A 22,813-nucleotide genomic window follows, 5' to 3' on the forward strand; every position below is an offset into this window, starting at 1 on the left:
GTAAGATATAGTTAGTAGCACAACACATTAAACTTGAACATACAGCAACACAAAGTTAAGTAGATGACCGCCTGCCACACAGGCCTAACACCTGGCTAACACCGGTCAGGGATGACCGGTCTGCCAACACCAATCAATGCTGACCACAAGGTGATAGCCAGGCTTCAGGCCACACAACACACACACAACACTCGCACAATACAAACAAGCTTCCTGCCTCATTTTTTTTCAGTTTATTTTTCAGATTTTTTGGGTAGATTTTCATTTTGACTTGTGAACATTTTATGTAACCCTCTGCATGTTGATATCTGCGGGACCGCTTGGATAAAGCGGAGCAAGGGTTTGCACAAGGAGATGAAGTCTCTACGTCCCGCACAGTCTCCACACATGCAACTGCACGGCTGACACTGCAGTACTGCCACCAACCACACCCAGTAAACACGCACAACAAAGACAAAGCTCCCCTCCCTAGACTCACTGCTTTAAATACCGGCCATATACAAGAATAAAGATAATCCCAAAGAAAAGACTTCATTTTACAGCAAAGAAGATGATAAAAGTTCAAAAATGAGTGGTGGTGAGGCAGTCTCTCTCAACAGACGAGCGCAGGACGTGATGGCAGAGACGGACTGCGTGCCGATGCCGGGGGTCTACAGCAGATCGGCTACGTTCATGGGCATCTCCTCGATGGTGGTGTTGTAGAACTGCTCGATGTCGTGCAGTGTTCGGATGTCGTCACTGGTGACAAAGTTGATGGCCACACCCTTACGGCCAAAACGACCTCCACGGCCGATTCTGAAACAGGTAATAACGCATTGTGTAGGCAACTTGGTAGGGAACACGTACACAGCACAACAACCCAATGGACTGGTGTAAAACAGGTGTCGGAGGTGATATTGAGACAGTGGACACCACACAGCCCACTGCCTCACCCAAACACCCTCATCGTTTCTCTTCTTCCGCTTGACGACCCAGGCAACACACCAACTTGTTGTTTGGGTGCTTTTGGGAAGTTTTTTGTTATGTACTTCTTATTCCTGCCATCCACAAACCTCATGCCAACGCCACCAGATTGCGCGTTACTTGTTCTATACTACCCCTCCAAAAAAGGACTAGGATACGTTTAATCCAGATTTTTGTTATGGAACCATTTATTGTAATATCAGTTATATGAATGGAAAGGCCATCCATTCCCTTAACATAATCAACAGATTAATTTTGCATAAGGTAGTGTCTAAACAGTGGAACCTACACCACAAAATACATTTAACTAAAGCAAGGTTCCCATGTTGGGTCTGTGTGGTATTTTTCTCAGATTTCCAAGTCAACACGGGTTCTACTGTAAGACACACAGCGAGTGCTTACCTGTGAATGTAGTTTTCACGGTTGGCGGGCAGGTCGTAGTTGATGACAAGCGACACCTGTTGCACGTCGATGCCGCGAGCCAGCAGGTCGGTGGTGATCAGAACACGGGACGACCCTGAGCGGAACTCACGCATGATGACGTCGCGTTCCTTCTGGTCCATGTCACCGTGCTGCAACAGACACACCAAGTTGTACACTAACCCTCATCTCCACCAATTTTCACATGGAAAGCAACTCCAATTTTAAACTTGAACAAATCATAGCAACATAACTAAAGTTTTCCAAAATTATAAATGCTCGAACATAGCAGGAAGCCAGTAGATATGGAAATGGATGTGTGTCATAGGTAACAGTGTAAAGCAGGTGTTCCAAAAATCTGCATTTGGGAGCTGGAGTGGGAACTCAGGGGGAATAAGGGCTAAACTCCTGTTGCCCTCTCAACCCACATTCCATGGTTTAGAACAGACAAGCCTGGAGAGGGGCCAATCGTAGCATCTCCACACCACCAGTGTTTAGGTTTTTGTAAAGCTCAATTAAACTGCAGCTTACATGTTTTATGTTTCTATTTCCCCTTCATGTACATTTTAATTCCACAGGGCAAATTGTTCTCCCATTCACACACATTCCCTGAGGGAAGGATCCGGCACCCACCATAGCGGAGACGGTGAAGTCACGGGCATGCATCTTCTCTGTCAGCCAGTCCACTTTCCTGCGAGTGTTGCAGAAGATGACGGCCTGGGTGATGGTCAGAGTCTCGTACAGGTCACACAGGGTGTCCAGCTTCCAGTCCTGTCAACAACACAACAATCATCAAAATCTGTATGCACACGCAAGTAATCAAGCAGCTTCAGCAACAAAATCACTAAACTACAATTTGCAGTAGGTTTATAGCCCAATTTGCTACAGGCATGGTTACTTAACTTCCAGACTACACACCAAATGTGGGCTCAATCATCCCATGAACACCAGGGATCTACGTGGGGACAAACCGAGTCAAACTAATACACCCCAGACTGGATGCAATAAAAAGCTGGCTGCAAAACCACTTGTCAAAGGAATGCATTAAAAAATGAAAACCACTGTGTGGTATGAGTGTACGAGGTAGTATTGAGACAGCAGACACAGTAAAGCCCACTGCCTCACCCAAACAACCCCACGGGTTTTCTTCTTCCGCTTGACGGCCCAGGTAAACCACTGACATTTGATGTCTGGGTGCTTTTGGGAAGGATTACTGTAGCTAAAAGAATACCCTACAAAAGTGAGAGTATTATAATTTTTCATAATATGCTGTGATGTTAAAGAATATGCCATTGACCTTTTTTCTGATTTGTTTCTGTAGAAAATGCTTCCCTCCTTTTATGTTAACTGGCCATGTTCAAATCAATTAAACTTTCAAAGTGAAACATTTTATGTTAGCAAAGAAAGGCATGGTACTTTGGAGTACAGTGGTATTTCCCCTTTTAAATCCTTGCTACTTCAAGGCCAACATTGGCCCGCAGCAGATGTAGCTCTAGTTTCTCATGCTGGCAACGCTTAATTTACCTATGTGGCCTTCTACTATAACAAGGCTTGTTCCCGTGGAGACATGTGTTCAGCTTTAAGGCATTCCTGATCATAGCCTGTGTAAATGTACCTCCTATTTAAGACTCCCTCCTTTATAAGACCTGGCTTTCAAGATTTTGAGAGGGGATTCCACTGTATTTTTCAGTTCTGTGTAAACACAAATAAATAAGTGCTATTTGAAGGTGGGTCAATTAAAACGAAGGAGCTGTCTGTGAGTCTGAGGATACATGGTATTTTATTTCATTGCAAATGTTGAAAAGCTCAAAATCTAAAGTGATAGGAGTGTATGAGGTAGTATTGAGACAGCAGACACAGTAAACCCCACTGCCTCACCCAAACAACCCCACGATTTCTCTTCTTCCGCTTGACGGCCCAGGTAAACACCACTGACATTTGATGTCTGGGTGCTTTTGGGAAGGATTACTCAGATATAAGAATACCCTACATAAGTGAGAGATAAGTCATAACAATAACATATTTCCACATTGCAATGAGGTTAAAGAATTTGCCGTTGATCTTTTTTTTTCTCTCTCTCCTATTCGTTTCTGTAGTAAAGGCTTCCCTCCTCTTTTGTTAACTGACCACGCTATGTTCAAACAGATGCAACATTTTAAAGTGAAACGTTTTATGTTAACAAAGGCATGTTACTTGAGAACAGTTGAATTACCCCTTTTACCACCTTGCTACGTCTGGTGTGTGGTTTACGCAAGCTCCAGTTTCTTGTGCTGACAAAGCAAATTTAACAATGTGGACTTGTACTATTAACAAAGCTTGTGGAGACGGATGTTTGGCTGCAAGACTTCCGGATCATATGTTCATTATGTACCTCCAATTTAAGACTCCCTCCTTTTTAAGATCGGCTTTCAAGATTTTGAGAGGGGGATTGCACTGTACTTTTCAGTTCTGTGTAAACAAAAAATAAATGAGTGCCAAGCAAAGTGAAATTTGTACAGTGAAATTTGAAGCGCCAGAACTGTGGGTCTGAGGATACACAGTATTATATATTATTGGCTCACGTAAGTGTAGCCTATGCGATGCTAACTTTTGTCTGTCTGTGCGTGCGTATGTATGTGTGTATGTCTGTGGTAGAAACTTTAACATTTGAAGAGGTCATATTACATTGACGTCACATTATGACGTACGAGGGTTAGACGTCACGCGATGGAATTACTGAAAGTCTCGGTGATTGTTATTTTGAGCGGGCCGAGACTATTTGGCAGTCGTGTCCATGTTAGTTGGCTACATGCAGACAGACAGATCTAGATCTAGTGTCTCGCTTTCTTGCACAGTTTCACCTATGCTCTTTCTGTGTGTGTGTGTGTGAATAGAATAGAATAGAATAGAATAGAATAGAATAGAATTTATTGTCATCAACCCTTAAGGATATTGACACAAGTTGTACAATAACTGAATGGATAAATAATGTACAAATTATTTCATTCAATATTGAAACAATTAAAAACAAAGGCTCCAAGCAATTTTTGAATTTTTTCGTCTTTTTTAAATAACAGATCGCTTGGTTTCCTTAAGGGGTTACTTGTGTGTTCAAATCGCTCGTCAGAAACATTACACATTTTGTGCACAGGTTCCTCTAAGCAATATGGACACATCTGTGCAAAGAAAAAAGGGGGTCGACGTATTAACTTTTTTTTTATAATTTTTTTACTGGGGGTTGTCAAGTACTATTTTGCGAAAAACACTGCGATTTTTAACATGATCCCAACTGACATATGTAGCTCTACAAATAATAAATGAGACATTAGTTTGTGTATATAAATGAATGGAGAGTATAACTTTATCATAAAACGGTACTTATCAACGTGCATTTTCAGAAAATGATCGAGGTTTATCGAGGGCGTACACATAAAATTATCACTCCTTTAGTAGTAAAAACGTATTTAAAAAAAATTCGCGTGTGAGAAACATTACATATTTTGTGCACAGGTTCCTCTAAGCAATATGGACACATCTGTGCAAAGAAAAAAGGGGGTCGACGTATTAATTTTTTTTTTAGAATTTTTTTACCGGGGGTTGTCAAGTACGATTTTGCGAAAAACACTGCGATTCTTAAGGGGTTACTTGTGTGTTCAAATCGCGTGAAAGAAACATTACACATTTTGTGCACAGGTTCCTCTAAGCAATATGGACACATCTGTGCAAAGAAAAAAAGAGGTTGACGTATTAACTTTTTTTTAGAATTTTTTTTACTGGGGGTTGTCAAGTACGATTTTGCGAAAAACAGTGCGATTCTTAACATGATCCCAACTGACATATTTAGCTCTACAAATAATAAATGAAACATTAGTTTGTGTATATAAATGAATGGAGAGTATAACTTTATCATAAAACGGTACTTATCAACGTGCATTTTCAGAAAATGATCGAGGTTTCTCGAGGGCGTACACATAAAATTATCACTCCTTTAGTAGTAAAAACGTATTTAAAAAAAATTCGCTCGACAGAAACATAACTAAACTTGAACACAGCTAAGTTCACTGTATACATATACAATACCTGTAAACAAAATAAGTTGTTGCCTTATTGTCTGCTTCACAATTATTCCCGTACCAACCCCACCCCCATTATCTTGACTGACAAAAATGATAAAAAGAAATAATTTGGGAGCGCTGTAGGTCAGTTGGTAGAGCGCTGGACTTGTGATACATGAGTTTGAATCAGGGTGAAGGGTTGGGGGTCAGAACATTTGTGTGCAAAGTTTCATGAAGATCTGTCCAGTAAATTTTTATGAATCGCACACCACACACACACACACACACACACATATATATATATATATATTGAATTCTAAAAACACCCCCCTTACAAACTAACTGATCTACATATATACACCAGGGTAGATCAGTTAGTTTGTAAGGGGGGTGTTTTTAGAATTCAGTAGTGTAAATCGAGGTCGCAGAGCGCCCGAGACTGATCAAGGGGCATACACCCACCCCACCCACCCCACCCCCTCTCCTCAACCCAAGAAAAAAAAATCGCACGTGAAATCCATTACACATTTTGAGCACATGTTTCTCTAAGCTATATGTCCACAACTGCAGACAGACAAAAAACGTTGTTTTCTTATTCATTTTTTTTTTATAAGAGTTTTGTCAGTTTTGGGGGGTACCGGGTGGACACATATGACCTTACAGAAAACACTGTAATTCGTAACGTCATCGTAACTGACATTTTTATCTTTAGAAAAGATCAATAAAACATTACTTTGTGTAGTTAAAATAATGGAGAGTATCATTTTATTATAATACGGTACTTATCAATGTGCATGCCGAAAATTATCCAGGATTGGCGAGAGCGTACACAACAATTATCACTCAAAAACGCTGTAACACAAAATTGGCTCGACAGATCATAAACAAATTTGAACACAGCTAACTTCACTATATATACCGTTGCAATACCTAAGAAAACCATAACGTGCATGTTTCCTTATTGCTTACTCCACAATTATCCCCGCACCACCCCAACCCCCATATCTTGACTGACAAAAATTGATGAAAACATTCATTTGGGAGCCCAGTAGGTCAGGTGGTAGGGAGAAGTGTGCAGTTTCATAAAAATCTGTATAGTAGTTTTCTCTGAATCGCAATACAAACACAAACACCCAAACACTTGGTGCCTTTAGTGCACCGATACCCCCTGCCAACCCCTCCCCACCCCCCCACCCCCCCCCCCGATCCAATACCACCCCCCTCCACCACCCGCCCACCCCACTAATCACAAATACACACACACACACACACACACACACACACACACACACACATACACACACACACACACCAGGGTGGATCAAACAGTTTGTAAGAGGAGTGTCAGTATTTATATATCAAGAGTGTACACCGAAAACGCGAATTTAGTGGTAAAAACGTTATAACACAAAATGTCATCACAAATTAAACCACATTTGAATACAGATAAGTTCACTGTTCACAATACCTTTAACAATTTTTTTTTTAAAGCGTTTCCTTTTTTCTTACTCAAAAATGTTTCCCGCCCCACCCCATATCTTGGCTGAAAAAAGGTGAAGATACAAATCATTTGTGACCCCAAACTGAACTTGTTATGACTATTTGTAACCCCTCTCACCTTTTTGACTTAGCCGTACCCAAGCAAAAAGGCAAAAAAAATCATAGCTAATTCCATGTTGACTTTTTGGTGGGGTGGACCTATTGTTCCAGACTCGCCTTGATTAGAGCAACACTAGTGCAGTGTCCAACAGCTTTTAAAATTTGTTTTGACCTCTTGACAATGTACATGTCAACAATCCCTGACTATCCCTGACTGTTGTGTAGTAAGAAACAAATCTTCATTTTTCCCCTTTCTCCACCTTTTTGAGTGTCAGTGCATAGCCACAATGGTCACAGAAAAGATGCAGCAAACAGATTTGAAAAAGACCCAAAAGTGAACTTGTTATGACTATTTCTAACCTTTCCTACCTTGTTCACTTGGCCGTACCCAAGCCAAAAGGCTAAAAAAAATCATAACTAATTCCATGTTCACTTTTTGGTGGGGTGGACCTATTGTTCCAGACTCGCCTTGATTAGAGCAACACTAGTGCAGTGTTTAACAGCTTTTAAAATTTGTTTTGACCTCTTGACAATGTACATGTCAACATGTAACCCTAATCCCTGACTGTTGTTCAGTAAGAAAAAATCTTCATTTCTCCCTTTTCTCCACTTATTTGTGTGTCAGTGCATAGCCACAATGGTCACAGAAAAGATGCATCAAACAGATTTGAAAAAGACTGAATTTGTTATGAATATTTCTCATCTTTTTTGGACTTAAAAAAATTTGTCAAAAAAAAACCAACACCCAAAATCTTCATTTTTCCCTTCTTCAAAATTTGTCCAAAAAAAACAACAACACCCAAAATCTTCATTTTTCCCTTCTTCACTTTTTTGACTGTCAGTGCATAGAAAGAATGGTCACAGAAAAGATGCAGCAAACAGATTTGAAAAAGACCCCAAACTGAACTTGTTATGACTATTCACCTTTTTGACTTGGCCGTACCCAAGCAAAAAGGCAAACAAAATCATAACTAATTCCATGTTGACTTTTTGGTGGGGTGGACCTATTGTTCCAGACTCTAACAGCTTTTAAAATTTGTTTTGACCTCTTGACAATGTACATGTCAACAATCCCTGACTATCCCTGACTGTTGTTCAGTAAGAAAAAATCTTCATTTTTCCCCTTTCTCCACTTTCTCTTTCATGAGGAAGGGATAATCACACATAGTACGCCAGAGAGGTTAGAATGGTGAGGTGGGGTCTGAGGCTGGTAAGGGATTTGGGGGTAGGACCGACGAGAGGGCACGGATTCGGCGGTTCGCCGTGTCGAGTCAACTTCATATAGATCTGTGTAGGCGATCAACAGCCCCAGCCGATCTGGATCTGTTCAAGTCAAAAGTAAAGTCAAGGATACGAAGAAGTTTACCGAAAAACATCGATCCCAAGGACTCATGTTGTAACTTTTCAAAGCAGTTACATTCAATCAAAGCTCTATCCACATTAAACCGAACGGGAATCGTCGAAGATCCACGCAACTTCACTGCAATGTCGAAAACGAACTCATAATGTCACCGCAGATCTATAGTTGGTTTTGGTTTTGTGTCGCAGCAAAGAAACGAAGCAAATCTCCGGCTTTTATTTCACACTAAAAAAACGTTCATTTAGCGGGTTATTAACATATATTTCTTTGAGGTTGCAAGGCAATGGCATCGCTGAGATGTACTCCTTCGAACACACGACACAGGTTAGAAATTGACTTCATTTGGGCGCTTTTTACGGCCAAAACAGAGTGAGCTTTTTGACGGGTTTATGGAAAAATCACTTCGGGGGCAGGTCTAAAATCATGTGTACAGTGCCAAATCATACATCATTCAAAAGAGCAAAGTATGTTCTTTATTCTAACATAAAAAATTATGGGCTAGGGTAAGTCATAGATATAAATAGACAGTGTCTGTCTATTATATCTGTAGGCAAGTGTATTCCATTCCTTCGATAGTCTCGTCATCTACACTTGCGTGAACAATGCAATTTTGAGTCTGTTTTGCATAAAAGACCTGCGAGATTTGTAAAAGTCAAAACAACAACTTACAGTCCAGCCTCTCAACTTTCGTTCCATGTAATTTGTTTGTCTGTACGTATAGACTGAGGGGTGCCCCGAAATGATTTGTAATCACAACATTCACAGACTTCAAATACGCCATTGAAAACTCGTCCACGTGCGTTTTAGATATATATACTTGGGTGACTAAAACTGTCGTACCTACCAAAGGCTGCTTCGCGTAAGAAAATGACTACCAGAGTCGCAAGGCTCGGGATTTGTTTTTACAAGAAATGTATATTTCGTTGTTCTAGTCCGAATGAATATGAAGATATGGCGAGTTGAAAACGCCGATTCTTTCGCCAGAAACACGTCTGTTTCCACACCGGAAAGAAGGAATGGACTGAGCTACTAGAAGCACGGCGCCGTGCGTACAATCGATCGAATGATGTTATTCACACAATACCATTTGGCGATCTCTAAAAAATCATTTAAAAACGAACTAGTTGACATGTAATGAAACTATTTACTGAAATCAAGAAGTATCTTAGTTCTAGCCGTGCATATGACACACCCTTTCGCGAAAGCACACTGAACCGTGCGTATACGCATTCGCATCCGCAAACCACCAACCCAGGCGGGTTATCCAGATCCAGATCCAAGGGAAGTAACTCAGTGAGTATAAACATGAGCAAGAACCGCAACTCAAACACACTCGTAACACCTTAAGTCACAGTTTGATACTTCTTCTTCTACTAACTTTTTTCTAATATTGTTAAATTTCTTGCAATTGTCTAGAAAATGTAGCTCATCTTCAATTACTTTACATGTATTACAGAGGCGATTCTCTCGCAATATTCCTCTATGACGCCCAGTCTCAATTTTTAAAGAATGTGTGCTTGTTCTTAATTTTGCTGGAGCTTTTCTATGATTTATATTTGAAATATAAATTAAATAGGCTTGTATTGTGTATCGTTCTAGATCTGTAATTAGTGAATAAAACTCAAGTCTTGAACATTTTTCAGATTTTTTGTTTTTCCAAAATAAAACGTATTCATTTATAATTTTTTGTTGTATAGCAAATTGTAATTTATTAGCATTAAATGTAAATTGGTTTTTCCAAACATGCTCAAATCCTACAAGTGATAATAATTGTTTAATAAATTGCAACCATGGACTTGTTTTAGAGCTAGATATCATCAAACTGTATAAATGATGTAATAAAGACTGTTGATTTGAATCTAAGATATGTCCCCAAAATCCTATGACTTGTGATATCATCTTTATACTTAGTGGAAATCTTCTCAACTCTCCTAAAACTGGAAGCCACATTGCTTTCTTGTGTACTCCTAAAATAAATCTACAAAATTTTATATGTGTAGATTCACTTGGACATTTATTTGATAAGCAATTCTCAAAAACTGTGTGTGTGTGTGTGTGTGTGTGTGTAGTGTGTGTGTGTATGTGTGACGGAGTGATTGAGTTTGTGTTACTGTTTGTCGATTTCTTACATGAGCCTTGAAGGCTTCGCCTCTTGTTTTAAATGTTGAAAAGCTCAAAATCTAAAGTGATAGAAGTGTATGAGGTAGTATTGAGACAGCAGGCACGGTAAAGCCCACTGCCTCACCCAAACAACCCCACGATTTCTCTTCTTCCGCTTGACGGCCCAGGTAAACCACTGACATTTGATGTCTGGGTGCTTTTGGGAAGGATTACTCTAGATACAAGAATACCCTACATAAGTGAGAGACATAAGTCATAATAATTACATATTTAAAATCCACATGTGCAACGAGGTCATAGAATTTACAGTAACCTTTTTTTTTACTTCTGTGTTGTTTCTGTACAAAATGCTTCCCTCCTTTTTTTTTTAAACCGACCACGCTATGTTCAAACAGATTCAACTTGCAAAGTGAAACATTTTATGTTAACAAAGGTATTTGGAATACAGTGGAATTAGCCCTTTTAACACCTTGCTACTTCAAGGCCGACATCGACGCACGGCAGCTATAGTTTCTCGTGCTCAAAATCTAAAGTGATAGGAGTGTATGAGGTAGTATTGAGACAGCAGACACAGTAAACCCCACTGCCTCACCCAAACAACCCCACGATTTCTCTTCTTCCGCTTGACGGCCCAGGAAAACCACTGACATTTGATGTCTGGGTGCTTTTGGGAAGGATTACTCAAGCTATGAAAATCTACTCAAATGCTAAAACAGTGGGACCCCCCTTTCAAGACCCCTACAAATTCTTATTTCCTCTTTTTTTTAAACACTCCTTTCTCAGATTTTCCTCTGAAAATTGACCTCCATTCTAAAACCTGATTTTCCCAGTATGTAAACGGGGGGTACCCCTTTACTTCTAAACAAAGGAGCAAACACTACCATCCTAATCTATCCGAGAACAACTTGAAGAGGGCTCCAAGCCTGGCAAAAGCAATTCCCCCATGCCGCAGCAAAACAGTAACCAACCCCCATGCAGCAGCAAGAACAGTAAGAAACAGACACTGACCTCGCGCTCAACCTGCACGTAGAACTGGCGGATACCCTCCAGGGTCAGCTCCTCCTTCTTGACCAGGATACGCACGGGCTCTCTCATGAAGCGGTGGGTCACCTCCAGCACGTCCTGTGGCATGGTGGCCGACAGCAGGATCACCTGAACACACATCACACACAGTTACAAGTCTACCATTACTTGTGCAACGGGCTGTGGAAACTGCTATAAATACATCAAATGAGGCACTTTGGAACTTTTGTATCTGTTTTCAAAGCCAACCATTGTCTGTGTGATGGTACTGCAATATTTGGAGCCAAAAGCCCGTTTTTTTTTTTAAATGTTTCCCATCGAGCTGTATGCATTACACCATAGTATGTTCAATTGTGTATTAATGATTGCCTTTTTGCCACTACCAATATTTACCCATTACCTGTGCATGTCCGTTTGACACACACAAGTTTAGTCAAAGAATACAACAGTTTTGGAACCCATATCTTGCTCTAACGGAGGAAAGTACCGAGATATAAAAGGATATTTCATAAGACGGTCACGTCACTCTGAAACGAGATTATTTTTTGACTGGCAGTTGGGACCAGGGGGTGAAGGATGCGCAGTGGCGACAGTTTTTGAATTCCACTACTGTTTTCTGCACTGCCTACTATCTTCACAACACAGATCTGTGCTTTTCATCAGTACATTTTTTAAAAAGCTATGCTGCAGCAGCCTTACCTGAATCTCGGAAGGCATGAAGCGGAATACGTCATAAATCTGATCCTTGAACCCACGAGACAACATCTCATCAGCTTCATCCAGGACGAACATCTTGATGTTGGAAGGATCTGCAAACAAAGCACAACGGCCATCACCAACCACTCCACACCGACATGGACAGGAGACAAGGCACACAGGCCCCAGCAAACAAGACAGACAGGGACACAGACCCCATACTTTGTTTTTAATACTTCTGTTCATTACCTCTGTAAATTGACCTCCAATTTCTGTTTTTAACCCTTACACTGTGCAATTCTGTAACACATGTTACATAGCCACTGGTGAATTAACAGAAAAATAAAGAAAAACGGTCATATAGGTTTTCGCATCCATGGGAGGTAATCGGAACCGACCAAACAGACCGAGCATGTCGCGACAACCAGGTGACAGTATACATAAAGTAGCGTGACATATGTCGCGACAACCTGCCTAAGGGTTAAGACATGATTTTCTCATATTTCTGCAGGTCATAAATGGAGTTCAACAATATACATAAAGCAGTAATAACCTTGAAGGGGCACTAAACATTGTATAAAATAAGCCACCCTTGTTGAGGGGAAAGGAAAGGGTGACAAGACTAGGCTTGCAACGTACCCAGAGCACGGCGGTTGATCATGTCGTACACACGGCCCGGAGTGCCCACCACAATGTGGACGCCAGCCTCCAGCTTACGCATGTCTTCACGCACCACAGTGCCCCCGATACACGCGTGGCACTGAGCGTTCATGTAGTCGCCAAGCGCCAGCATCACCTTCTGGATCTGAACACAATCATACATACGATAATGTATTGACCGTCCAATTAAATAATGGATGACACTTGGACAGCTTGCTCAGAATGCATACAGTGAAAGAGTAGTTTCCAAACAAGCTAGCTGACACGATGTGTGAAACTGAAAGTTCCAAAATGCTGACATTAATTAGCTCACTGACTGTTCACATTTCAAATACACACAATGGTCATCCCAAAAAACTAGAGCAGTCACCAGGCAAACACTGCCGACAAATTTGTAGAAAATATATACTATATATAAGCGAGCATTTTTGGATTGTATAGGCATGTACAGGTTATAAAGTTAGTTTGCTTTTTCAAATGTGTATTTGGGATAGTTGTTTTAATTCACCGCATTAATTGGATGTTATCATGTGCGTGTGTTTTGTTATTGTACATCGCCTTGAGCTCTCGTTAGAAGGGGCGATTGATGAGTGGCTATTATCATAATTAAAAGCACAGCACTGTGAAGACAGGGCAGAGAGAGAAACAAAGGGTACCAACCTGCTGGGCCAGCTCGCGGGTGGGGGCTAGGACCAGGGCCTGACACTTGGTGACACGCAGGTCGATCTTCTCCAGAATGGCCACAGAGAACGTGGCCGTCTTTCCGGTGCCTGACTGCGCCTGGGCGATGACATCGCGCCCTGCGACACATAACAGTCGCGTCAACAAGCTGGACAACAAGACCGCAATACAGACAATGTCACCAACAAGAGCACACTCAGCTTGAAGAACAACAGTCCCAAAACAGAGAAACACCACTGTCACACAAAGCTAACCACAGATAAGTACACCCTTTCCTTTACCCTCAATGTTTAATACACCAACTGTAGCATGTACTCTAACTCACAATGCCAAGCTCTTTTACAGTTTTACTGGTCTTCGTAACTCCGAAACACGTCTTAAAAGCGAGGGACTCATTTAAGCGTAGGTAATTTATCAACAATACAACGAGAACTTCCCCCACCCTTCTTCCCACAACCATCACTAGCATCATACTGAGAAAATTAAGCTGAACTACAGAGGGTGAGATGAAGCCGGTTTCCCAGTAGCTAGTGACAAGACATTGCGCAGTACTTAGTGAAACACTGATTCTGCGTGAAACACCGACTGCAAGCTTACCCATGATGCAGGGAATGATGGCCCTCTGCTGAATAGCCGACGGTTTTTCAAATCCATAAGCGTAGATCCCTCTCAGAAGGACCTCGCGCAGGTTCATGTCATCAAACGAGTCGCAGATGCCATCGTAGTTGCTCTGATTAAAACACAACAAAAGTTACATGAGAAAACTAATACAGGAAACATCATTAAGACAGACACAGGACAACTATCAACATGTACCAAACTTAAATACAGACCTATAAAACTTTGTGTAAACTATTTGAATTCATTCCCAGCGTAGCACAAGGGGGTCAGTTTAGCATTTTCGTAAATGTAATAACAGATTCACCTTTATCCTATGTCGCACAAGAACATAGGAACTCATTTCTATGGATGTACAATGATTTCTGAACTACATCCTAACCAAAGAAGCAGAAATGAGTACCAAGACCAACAAGAAAGGACTGTTGCACCTTTGTGAGTTATGGTTGTAACGTAGCAATGTTAGGCTTGGTGAAACAGCATAGCAATTTCCAACATAGCATACATCAAATCACAATAGTCAAACATCAAGCTTAAAGTGGCGACACTTACCTCGATGATGCCCTCAGCCTCGGCAACATAGTCTTCGCCTTCAGCCGGTGGGGGTCCCTTCGTTTGAGACCTAAACACACAATACAAATTTATAAGACAAAAACCTAGCTATCAACCCATCCCTAACCAAATATGACAGCTGGCTGACCTTTCATACTTCCAGGCCTTGGTCTATGAACTTTTTTTTATGTTGTTCGAATATTAAAAGATGTGACACACAGGACGTTTTTTCACCCACTTTTCCCAGGACATGACAATTTGACAAATACATGTTTCGAGTCCCAAGTCTGACCAACCATTTGCCTTATGTGTCTTGGACAACATGATTATTGAATTACTTGAAGTTTACTATGAGGTAGGCTGTGTAGCCTTTACATAGGTCCTATTACTAGACTGTAGCATGCGTGGCGGGCTATTCTACAATCTAGACGAGGCAGGTAGGGTTGTACATAGAAGTACTGTGGCACCAGAAATTGTCTATCCTGGTCTTAAAGCTGTTGACTGATGGCGCTGTTACTGCCTCTTCAGGCAAACTGTTCCAGGTGTTCACAATTAATTACAATTAATTTCATTTGGGGGGAGGGGAAGGGGGTTGGAAAATGGGGTAACTAACTACATACCACACTGCCTTTATACCACCCGGTCATACAGAAAAGTTCCACCGCAAAAGGCATATCCGCAAAATACAGTATGTGCAGATAGGTAAACAGGTAGTGACTGCTCACTGACACTCCTTTGTGTATCCTCAACAGACCAACTAAATAGACAGACAGTAACAAAGACTAGTCTAGATAGCCAACAGAAAACACAAAGATTGTGAGGCCCGGTCTCACGGAATCTTGGTTCAATTCACGCTTCAGAGGCAGGGACTGCTGCCTTGTGGCTTAGACCATCCCAGAGAGTGAGACGGAGATTTACTGTGTGAACGCAGTGAATCCGACGATGCCTTCACACCGACATCATCTTACAAATATCGCACAAAATGACTCAATGAAAAATCAAACCGATGAATATCAACAATACTGGTAATCTACCGTCAAAATTCGAAAGAATATTCTTGATTGTTCGGAGAAACATATGCTTTTGCTCCCCACACGTGCGGCGAAAAATGGCTGGCCGCCATTACGATCTTTCTGACGAGCAGTTTCACCGGAGAGATCCGGCGGTCTTTACGCACTAACTACGTTTTTCTGTCCTATTAAACCCGAGCAAGAGCAAGCTTAATATTCGTACAACATCTGACAGCCATTTGACTTCCACAAACAGTCCTAATACCACCTAACTCACCGTTGTTCGGGATCTTCAGAGTTAAATGACATGTTCTCGTTCTCGGCTCCGCAGAGGAAAGGAAGGAGTACGCGGATGAATATCGCAACCAGAAAAAGTCCAGAACGAAAAACGTAATACTCTTATCCGAAAATAATGAGTTAGAATAAGCTAAACCGACTCCAATACGCACAACTCCACAAACAAGATACAATTTCCGAACCAAATAGTGACAAATTGAATCATCTTGCATAAAATAGTACTCGCGGACGGATTGCAGCCGGGCTGTAACGCGGTCGTCTTCCTTTCCCCATTTTCTGGTGAGTGACGTCACGGATTGTCACTCGCCCACGGTGACCCGCCCACGTGATCGGCCGGTGCAGCGAGATCGATACCGTTTTGATACATTTGCTAACTTGTCACTGCACCCTTTTAATATGTTTGCATCGGGAATTGGTCCGACAAAAACCTTCGATACCGTTACAATACAGCGATTACATTTACAATGCAGTTCAAATTCAGTAAACAGTGGCAGCGCGAAAGGGAGGGTAAGGCAAGTCCCAGCAAAACTGACACTAATGTAATAAATAAAGAATGGTAGCACATGTACATGCCCAGTCAAGCTTATTTCAAACCAGGATACTAATGCCCTCCCCCTTCCATCGTCCAATGAAAACTTAATCAAGCAAATTGATCAAGTTCAAAATACATTCTGCAGAATGCCACCTGTTATCAGTGTTATTGTTAACCACTCAAAGATGATCTGGCTGAAGAAAGCAATGTGTCAAGAATAAAATTCGAATTTGAGGAATGAATGGATCAAGTATAATCCGGGATGTGCTAAAATGTGAACTCAAGGTCCACAGACCGCACAGTCACAACATACTGTGTTTGTCTCACCAACTAAACTTGATCATCAGCACTATGCAGTATAGTATTCTGTGCTAACAGTTACACTTACAGTATTTTAAACATAACCAGGAATGTTCTTTATTTATTTGGTGTTTAACGTCGTTTTCAACCACGAAGGTTATATCGCGACGGGGAAAGGGGGGGGGAGATGGGATAGAGCCACTTGTTAATTGTTTCTTGTTCACAAAAGCACTAATCAAAAAATTGCTCCAGGGGCTTGCAACGTAGTACAATATATGATCTTACTGGGAGAATGCAAGTTTCCAGTACAAAGGACTTAACATTTCTTACATACTGCTTGACTAAAATCTTTACAAACATTGACTATATTCTATACAAGAAACACTTAACAAGGGTAAAAGGAGAAACAGAATCCGTTAGTCGCCTCTTACGACATGCTGGGGAGCATCGGGTAAATTCTTCCCCCTAACCCGCGGGGGGATATAACCAAGAATGTGGCGTTGGACAAAGGTCCATTTTCATAGGCCAATTATCTGTACCAAATGACTGATTCATACTCATAGAACCGCATGGCAGTCCAATGTCCTATTGTATTAAGCTAAGCATGTACATTGTTTCAATTCTAATTAAAGTCCCATTCACAAACAATTTGTAAAATCCCTGAAGTTGACTTGGCAGACAACGCAGTCTTATAGCTGAGCATTCAGGGCCAAAAGTTTGCGCAGCCAGTTTTACAAAGAAGAATTCGCGAAGTAATGATCACAAAGAAATTTCGTAGAAGCAGACTTTCATTTTTTTCCCAATTCACAGGAAAGGTATTTTGTTCCTTTACTCATGCATTCCCCCACACATAGATAATAATTATGTTCACACCTACTCATGAATAGCAACTAATCCAATGCCTTTTTTTTTCTTCTCAGCATTCCATTTCTCTGGTCAGATTATGCAGTAAAACTGAGCCAATGAGAGTGTGCCAATCAAAATGTCTGAACTCACCAAACTTTCAGGACTATAAGTTATGAAGTATAAGGCGCAACTATTTTCCTCAAATATGACCCCTGTGTCCTATTCACAGTATAATCGACAGACCAAATGTGAAGGCCATACGGTTTGTGTGGGGAACCAGAACTTCCGGTTGGATAACTGGTGGAAACTTGGATTACTTTAAAAGATTGTTCAGCACACAGAACCTTCAGTTAGGACGTAACTCAGCTGCAGCCACTCACTTTGCAAAAGTAATTACACAGTGAAATGTCCTAGCTTATAATCCTCACATGCTAAACCTCGTGGGAAACATGTCTGACCCTTTCTGATTTCCCGCATGGACAGATTCCCAACCACTTTCACTCTTTCAGCTTAGGAAAAAAACGAGAAGTGATAACATGTCCCGTTGTTCAAAAATGATACGTTTGATGCGATGGCGACGTCTCTTCACTTAATTCGTGTCTAAGAGTGTTTTTCCACGTGTTTTCTAACCGGGAGTTTGAGTTCCCCCTACAAATGGGAGAGACAAGACTAATATAATAATGGCGGCCACCATGTGCCAAGTCTCCAACCATCCTACAAGTCGTAAATTGGCGGGCATCGCCTTGTGTATGGCTAAAGAAGAGTACAGGTTTATCATTTATACACCCACATTCCAATACAAAGAAACAGAACACTCCCTCATGAACTGGATACAGTTTCCTCACAGCTTCAAGCTGAAAATATTGAAGTGTTGACATAAGGTCACAAGACCAAATACTGAATTAGCTTTGAACTCACAGCCCATCTTAGTAGAGAATATGTACATTTCCACGCCCTTTGATTTGCGGCCAATACACCGCAAGCGCCTATAGAGAGGATTTCTCATTTTAACCTGGGGTTGCTTCTTTTACATGGGAGCGCCTTATACTATAGTTATTTTTTGGTCCCGAGAATAAGGCATGTTATTTTGAGTTCACTTTTGCTTCCACTTCCAGTTGAAAAGTTAATGTAGTGCAGTCACCTTGTCAAAACTCTACATAAGTAGTACTACACTGGATTTCTTACTCGTGAAAACAGTTCGGCTCACCATTTCAGATCTGGCTAGGTTTTCTACATAAGACCACCCCGCCACTTGGTTACACAATCAAAATCCTGATTGTGTTGCACTTGCAAGTTGGAATTTTTTATCATTTCTTTTCTTGGGGCTTTTACCAAATTAATTCATTAAAAAAATGCCATTGTCCACAGAGAACACTCAGGTTCTTCATTCGGCCTTCATTCTTGGTCTGTTTGTTTGTTTTTTGTTTAGGGCCATATCAGGGCGGTGCTGCTTTGACATTTAACGTGCGCCACACACAAGACAGAAGTCGCAGCACAGGCTTCATGTCTCACCCAGTCACATTATTCTGACACCGGACCAACCAGTCCTAGCACTAACCCCATAATGCCAGACGGAGCAGCCACTAGATTGCCAATTTTAAAGTCTTAGGTATGACCCGGCCGGGGTTCGAACCCACGACCTCCCGATCACGGGGCGGACGCCTTACCACTAGGCCAACCGTGCCGGTTTCTTGGTCTGTGAATGTTATCAACTGGAGGGATGGTCGTAAAACCCCTCTAATGCCGTGCAAAAGCCTGGCCAGATGTGTTATACCATATAATATGGTGAGCCAAACGTTTTGTTTTCACAAGCAAATGTGCCTTTTTAGGGTTGCCTTAGAAATGCCCCTTGGTTAACAACGTAGCCATTCTTGCATCATTTTCGTCGATCAACAATCAAATTAATTAATTATGCTAAAGTTTGGAGCTTATTCCGTCAATTAATTTCACGACAAATGTTCTTTTGCTTGATAAGTTGATTACAATTTACAGGGACTTGTAGTTGTATCAAAAAAGAAGGTAAAGAATGCCACTGGATTCTGAGCTATGAATTTAACACACTAAAGTTCAAGATTACCCTTTTTAATATATTTTACGAGGAGAAACCCTACATAACTACAGTTAGTATAAACGGCGCGTCGTAAATATTGATCAGCCACGTGTGTCAATCTAACCCAAATTCCCTTCGTGTTCAAAATCAGTGTTACTGTTACAACTGACAATATGTTGAAGTTCAACAATCAAATACATGTACTGCTATCGATACCTACAACGACAGATTATACATACAATGAATCGTTAGCATCATCAACTGATAATGGAAAAAAGCAAGAATTACGTACGGTTTGGATGAGTCCCTGCCTCTCCAGTCCTTGTCAGAGTTGCCTTCTTCGTGATCACGGCCATTTTGGTCGTGGGATCGCTCGCTCGGAGGTCTTGCGTCTTTCTCGCGCTCACGAGGAGGCGAGTCCGTCCGCTCGGATCTGGACCTCTCGCTGGGGCTTGGGCTTCGATTATCCCTGTCGAAATGGCTGCCAACTCCACTCATTAGAACTGACGTTATCAAAACCAAGAAAATTACAATGTAGTTGATCGTTTCCCAAATATTTCGCGTTGAATGAGCCTTCTACGACGCGGTTGCCGGTTTTGCTCTTCCGCTCAAAACCGCGCATGCGTAGTAGGTGTATTTCGCAATACCCTATAAGCGCATTGGTGGGATTGTTTTTTTGCCCCGCCCACTCGACCCCTTTCATGTCGTCATAGCTTAAAATAGTTCCCATGCGGCCCAGGGCCGGACTAGGCGAAGAGGAGGGGGGGGGGTTGCCAGTGGTGGCCCAGGGGGATGTCCCCCCTGGCGGTAGGGGCGGATCAGTTCATTTTATGACTGGTTTTTTTCAAAAGTATATTGTGAAGATATGGGTGTGAAGGCGCGAAGCGCCGAGCCGACGGCGCAAAGCGCCGAGCTGACGGCGCGAAGCGCCTAGCTTGCTAGGGGGGTCCGGGGGCATGCCCCCCCGGAAAATTTTGAAAAAAAGGATGCAAAATGGTGCAATCTGGTGCATTCTGAGGATGATCATTACCAGTTTCAGGCAGCAGATTTTGTCACTGATTAATACCCCAAAAATTGAAACTCAATGTAAAATAAAGAAATGCATACCTCATTCAATATTTTTATTTTTTGGCTGGGGGGGGGGGGGGTCCGGAAACCCTAGAACCCCCCCCCCCCCTCGTTGTGGGGGTCAGGGGGCGAAGCCCCCTGAAGCTGACGGGTAGGTCATATATTGAGATAGGAAAATGGTCGCTCCTTGCATGAAACGGCATAAAATAAGCAATAATTAAAAAAAAATTAAATAAGTAAGGTACATGTTTAGGCTAGGGGGGGGTTGCGCAACCCCCATAACCCCCCCGGTAGTCCGGCCCTGCGGCCACTGCGGTTTTGACTTGACTTGAACTCCGCTCACTGTTCGCCCCAAGTCTAATAACAATAAAATAGAAAAAGAATACATAAAATGGTGGCAGTGCGCCGCGGTGTACATAATTTCTTTTTTTAAAGTCTGTGTCACGATCTGGCAATCTGGGTCATATTTTGTCGCCAGTTGTCGGACAGTCGGGTGGATTGCGCCACCAGCATGACACTGAGACTGAAGGAACCGGTTACTTTTAATACATCTTACGTTATAGCCTGTGAAGATTATCATGGTAGTCTCGAAATATTATTATCGGCACTGGCTATCGACACATGTACTTGTGCACTCAGTTTCCAGTGACCGACATTCCACTTGAGCCCTGTGGCAACACTGCACCGCCGGCGGCGGCCGGTGTAACGATGTCATCTTGGTCCCGCCGTCATATTACCCCCTCGATATATACTCGAGATCGTGACTGAAATGTTGTTTCCTGGTAAAAGTAATGAAGTGAAATTATTTAAGGACGAAAAGCATGTCAGTTTCTTGCATGTGAAGAAAATTGGTGGTGAAATTTAATAGATTTCACCCAAAAAATCGATTTCTTCGAAAACGTGTGTTGGGCGCAAAGTAAGAATCCGGGGCAGAGTTGGAATAATCGGGATTTTCCGAAACCTCATTTGATTTCCAACAAAGCGCCGCATTTCCGGAAACGAGCTGCCTCGTTCTAGAAATGACAACCCTTCGACTGGCACAAAAAAGTATATCCTTTTCACAGGTCATGAATAAGATATATGAAAAAGCAAGGTCTTATACAGGGGAAGTCTTGAATTGGGGGTGTGGGGGCGGGGGGGGGGGGGGGTACACTGTGTAACGTCCGTTCTCTCAGCCACTCAGCGCATGCAGCTAGCTAGTTGCTGCTGTCTCGATCTATTTTGAACACAATGATTTTTGTTCTCAGAGTAGAGTGTTAATTTGTTACAACAGGCTGAAATCATCTTTTCTCCCCCCTTTCCTAACCTAGGTGACCTAGGTGGTGGGTTCAAGTGCGAGTCTTTCGGATGAGACGAAAAACCGAGGTCCCTTCGTGTACACTGCATTGGGGTGTGCCCGTTAAAGATCCCACGATTGACAAAAGGGTCTTTCCTGGCAAAATTGTATAGGCATAGATAAAAATGTCCACCAAAATACCCGTGTGACTTGGAATAATAGGCCGTGAAAAGTAAGATATGCGCCGAAATGGCTGCGATCTGCTGGCCGATGTGAATGCGTGATATATTGTGTAAAAGAATTCCATCTCACACAGCATAAATGAATCCCTGCGCCTTGAATATGTGCGCGATATAAATTGCATAAAATAAAAAAAATAAAAAAATCCCTGCGCTAAGCTTAGAACTGTACCCACGGAATACGCGCGATATAAGCCTCATATTGATTGATTGATTGATCTTTAATTTGAATCAACATTTTGCAACAATCAATCACATCAATATAGGCCTAGCGCACAGACTTGCACATTACGTTTCAAGAGCATAGATTACCGAGGGCCCCAAAGGGTTTAAAATCGTGATCGTGATTGGCGTTTTTTGACCTTTCTGTGACAGTGATTGCCGAAATTTCCATTTCTGTGATCGTGATGGGACTTTGCCCGTGATCCGTGATGACAACAAAATGAAGTCTCGTGATCGTGATCGTCA

The 22,813-nt window shown here is 41.8% G+C and overlaps 1 protein-coding gene across 2 annotated transcripts; it reads right to left on the minus strand.

The window, feature by feature from the left end:
* Positions 1-218: 218 nt before the first annotated feature.
* Positions 219-20,314, minus strand: LOC138983757 (eukaryotic initiation factor 4A-I-like). 2 transcript variants are annotated; one of them, XM_070357076.1, is made up of 10 exons: positions 20,055-20,314; positions 14,728-14,797; positions 14,155-14,287; positions 13,537-13,676; positions 12,856-13,021; positions 12,220-12,329; positions 11,506-11,649; positions 2,017-2,154; positions 1,366-1,535; positions 219-795 (listed from the first exon to the last, which is right to left on the minus strand). In XM_070357076.1, exons 1-10 carry the CDS (start codon positions 20,258-20,260, stop codon positions 651-653), a joined length of 1,422 nt encoding a protein of 473 aa, XP_070213177.1. In that variant the 5' UTR covers positions 20,261-20,314; the 3' UTR covers positions 219-650. The 2 variants fall into 2 exon arrangements, with proteins under 2 accessions (XP_070213177.1, XP_070213178.1); XM_070357077.1 differs by lacking the exon at positions 20,055-20,314 and adding an exon at positions 16,015-16,156.
* Between the last annotated feature and the right edge of the window lie 2,499 nt (positions 20,315-22,813).

Source organism: Littorina saxatilis, linkage group LG13, assembly GCF_037325665.1.
Source record: "Littorina saxatilis isolate snail1 linkage group LG13, US_GU_Lsax_2.0, whole genome shotgun sequence".
Lineage (NCBI taxonomy): Eukaryota > Metazoa > Mollusca > Gastropoda > Littorinimorpha > Littorinidae > Littorina > Littorina saxatilis.

Bases quoted from the DNA above. Each gene is read 5' to 3' on its own strand.
- LOC138983757 (XM_070357076.1), bottom strand. From the start codon at position 20,260: ATGAGTGGAGTTGGCAGCCATTTCGACAGGGATAATCGAAGCCCAAGC. The intron at 12,330-12,855 runs GTACGTTGCAAG...CTTTGTTTGCAG, and splicing joins GATCAACCGCCGTGCTCTGG to ATCCTTCCAACATCAAGATG. The intron at 2,155-11,505 runs GTCAGTGTCTGT...TGTTGTTGACAG, and splicing joins ACGTGCAGGTTGAGCGCGAG to GACTGGAAGCTGGACACCCT.